The sequence below is a fragment of the Syngnathus acus genome, chromosome 9 (genome assembly GCF_901709675.1).
Source record: "Syngnathus acus chromosome 9, fSynAcu1.2, whole genome shotgun sequence".
Lineage (NCBI taxonomy): Eukaryota > Metazoa > Chordata > Actinopteri > Syngnathiformes > Syngnathidae > Syngnathus > Syngnathus acus.
Window position 1 is genome coordinate 11,908,231 of NC_051094.1, and position 3,929 is coordinate 11,912,159.

Here is a 3,929-nt window from a genome sequence, read left to right on the forward strand (position 1 = left end):
AAATAATAATAATATATATATATATCCCTGTAAGATGCTCTCAAGCGTTGAAAACTATATAGCTATCAACCATATTGTTGAATAAAAATAATTTTAACTTGGCGATATTATCTTGTATTGGCACGAATGTGACTGTATCTATGTGTGCGACGCGTGTATAATAATTGTAAAATATAACGCGCATGGGAAAACCAGGGTGAGAAACACATCCCGTCTCATCAAGACTTAAACACACCAGAAATTTCTGGTGTAATGCGCATTTGACGCGGTGCGTCCTGGAAGCATATTGAGCAATGTTTAAAATTTCTTGTTTTAAAAAAAACAAAACATATTCACATTGCACTGTGTGTGAAGTTTGCAGTCGTGCACAACCAAAGAGGCTGCGGGGCCGTTTAAAATGCAGTAATGAACAAGCTGTTCCACACGATTAGGAAATAAGCCGCGTGTCAGTGTCATCTTTCTTATGCTAAGTGGCTGTCTTTGAAGGCGGATCTTTTGGCAGGTTGGACCGGGACCGAGGCGGCTCCGAGCAGCTCAGCTCAGACAAGCGCTGCCACCAAACGCATCAACAGCACGCCTCCCAGGAGCGCCAGCCGCTCCATACTACTTGTGGCCAACGTGTGATATTATCGCTAAGGATGTTTATTTGAGTCGGACGTCATTATTTGTGACCCGCCAAAAAAGCAAGGGCGGAGGGAAAAAAAAGGAAAAAGCAGGGGAGGCGCTCTACTTGTACTCTGAGTGAGGCTCTTCCAACTTCTTGCGCTGGGACGGGAGGCACGCCGCTGCAGACAGCGCTGGACGGAAAACTCGCACGAAACGAGAGGATGGAGTGCTCGGACTTTTGCGTGTGATTTCTCTTGGAATGCATGGTCAAAGAGATTTTTTTTATGGACACATTTGAGGCTTTTGGAGATTCACGCCATGAAAATTGAGTGAAGACACATGCTGCAACTCTTGAATCACAAACAGGGTGTCCGACAGCATGGGCTGCAACGCACTCTCTCTTCTGCAAAACTCTGTTTTTGGACCAATGTGGGATTTATGTTTTTATTGAAGTTTGGCGGGCAAGGTGGTCTTGCAACAGAAAGCGGCGTAAGTTCAGCCACTCTGATTTGGTTTCATAAAAGACTTTGCAGTTGTATAAGATAACCAATGATGGACAGTTTGTTTATTGTTTTTCAATTCAAGTAGTGAGGATGTGTTCAATTTCAAACCCGAGCCTTATACTGTTCATTTTGCTGGTGCAATGCATCAGCGAGGGCTCAGCCATTAGCTCCGTTGACCCAGACTGGCCAGGAGAGGGGAAATGTCAACAAATCAGCATCCCCCTGTGTAAGGACATTGGCTACAACATGACCCGCATGCCAAATCTCATGGGGCACGACAACCAAAAAGAAGCAGCCATGAAGCTGCAAGAATTTGCAACGCTGATCCAGTTTGGATGTCACAGTCATCTCAAATTTTTCCTTTGTTCGCTTTATGCCCCCATGTGTACTGAGCAAGTGTCCAACCCCATCCCTGCTTGCAGAGTGATGTGTGAACAGGTCAAAGTGAAATGCTCACCCATTTTGGAACAGTTCAACTTCCCCTGGCCGGACTCATTGGATTGCTCACGTCTACCCACCAAAAACGACCCCAACTACCTCTGCATGGAGGCGCCCAACAACGGCTCGGATGAGCTTCCCAAAGTCTCGCACACCCAGCCGCCGGATTTCCGACTGCACCGTCCCCTAAACGGAGCGGATCTGCACCCGAAGGACACCGGCAGCAGGAAGCCGTGCAGCAACTCTGGCAAGTTCCACTATGTCGAGAAAAGCGAGTCGTGTGCCCCAAAATGTTACCCGAGGGTGGATGTCTACTGGAGTCAAGGGGACAAGCAGTTTTCCTTGGTATGGATGGCCATCTGGTCCATCCTGTGCTTTGTCTCCAGCGCTTTCACCGTGCTTACATTCCTCATTGACCCCCAGCGCTTCAAATACCCAGAGAGGCCCATCATCTTCCTTTCTATGTCCTACTGTGTTTACTCTGTGGGCTACCTCGTCCGACTTTTTGTGGGAGCCGACAGAATCGCGTGCGACAGGGACAACGGGGTCCAATACGTCATCCAGGAGGGCCTGGAGAGCACCGGCTGCACTATTGTGTTCTTGATCTTGTATTATTTTGGCATGGCAAGCTCCCTTTGGTGGGTGATCTTGGCCCTCACGTGGTTTCTGGCCGCTGGAAAGAAGTGGGGTCACGAAGCCATCGAGGCCAACAGCAGCTACTTCCACCTCGCGGCGTGGGCCATCCCGGCTGTGAAGACCATCATGATCCTGGTGATGAGGAAGGTGGCGGGGGATGAGCTGACAGGTGTGTGCTATGTGGGCAGCATGGACGTCAAAGCTCTCACAGGCTTTGTACTCATTCCTCTCTCCTGCTACCTTATCACGGGCACCTCCTTTCTCCTGTCTGGCTTTGTGGCTCTTTTCAACATAAGGAAGATTATGAAAACAGAGGGGGAGAACACAGACAAGCTGGAGAAGTTGATGGTTCGTATCGGGGTCTTTTCTGTGCTTTATACCGTCCCGGCCACTTGTGTCATCGCCTGCTACTTCTACGAGCGACTCAACATGGACTACTGGCGCGTGGTTGCGATGAAGGACAAGTGTAAGGACAACGGCGTACAAGAGTCCGAGTGCCTTTTGACGACGTCCATCCCCGTCGTTGAGGTTTTCATGGTGAAGATCTTCATGCTGTTGGTAGTGGGCATCACCAGTGGCATGTGGATCTGGACCTCCAAGACCCTCCAGTCGTGGCAGAACGTGTTCAGCAGGAAACTGCGAAAGAGAACGCGAAGGAAGGCAAGCAGTGTGTTCACCAGCAGCCGGCCATACATGAAACCTCACCCGTCTCTCAAAGGGCACACCTCTAAGTATGAACCCACGCGGCCCCCTCCCACATGCGTATGAGCTGGCTCTTTTCCTGTGTATGACCCCCCCCAACACTTTGAAAACCCTTACCACGAGACATTTTATTCAAGAGTGCCATGATGTATTTATGCAAGCTGCATTTAATATCATGCAACACGTTTTTTTGTTGTATCTCGAACAAGAGCTGCCTTTGTTTGTGAAAAAAAAATGCTTCTCTTCTGTTATCCAGCTGAGGATCCTGGTGGAGAAAAAAAAAAGTGCTGTTTCAATTATGAGAAAAGGAGTGGAATAACCAATTGAGCTGCGCCATGAGGTTATTTGAATAATGTGCAATAGATGTTTTGCTTCCACGCGGCAAAGACACTTGTACTGTTTAGTGGAAGATTACAGACGAAGAAAGGACCCCAGAGACAATGGAGGCAAATGGTCAGAGATGAGTGTTGTGTTTAGAGGCTTTTTAATGGAAATGGAGCCAGGCGTCATATATGTTTGAACTGAGAGCGAGAACAGCTGCTGAAAAGCAGCCCAGACCTTCTCCACTGCCTTTTGTGAGGCAAATCCATGCTGTAAATTAATTAAGCACTCTGTATTGAAAAGTTGTTTGTGCGCGCTATTGCGTTTTCAGTTGCTGTTTTATAGCTCAAGAAAATGTTTGTATGTATTTCTAAAACTGCAGATTTTATTAAAAAAACGTTCTAGTTTTAAATGCTGGTCAACCTTGCATTGTGTTGCAGTTGAGTTATTATTGCTGTCTTCTAACACCCACACAGAAATAGTTTTTGGTTTTGCAACAGTTGCCGTTGTTATGCTTTACATGTATCTTACTCGGTACCGCCGCTATGTCAAATATCGCTTTTATTCTTATAAATGTTGACGAGTCAGTAATGCAAGAAGAAATATTTTCTCACGCTACAGGCAATCAAAATTTTGAACTACTGCCAGACATTCAGTGGCTGCAAATTAGGTGCCGCTAGAATTAGATCCAACACAAGAGCCGTATCTCAAATTCTGCCTTAC

General features: G+C 47.0%; 1 protein-coding gene across 1 annotated transcript; it reads left to right on the top strand.

Annotated features, from left to right (window-relative positions):
* The first annotated feature begins 469 nt into the window (after window positions 1-469).
* Window positions 470-3,633, top strand: fzd10 (frizzled class receptor 10). Its single transcript, XM_037259296.1, has one exon. The coding sequence runs from the start codon at window positions 1,200-1,202 to the stop codon at window positions 2,949-2,951; it is 1,752 nt and encodes a 583-aa protein (XP_037115191.1). The 5' UTR covers window positions 470-1,199; the 3' UTR covers window positions 2,952-3,633.
* The last annotated feature ends 296 nt before the right edge of the window (window positions 3,634-3,929 follow it).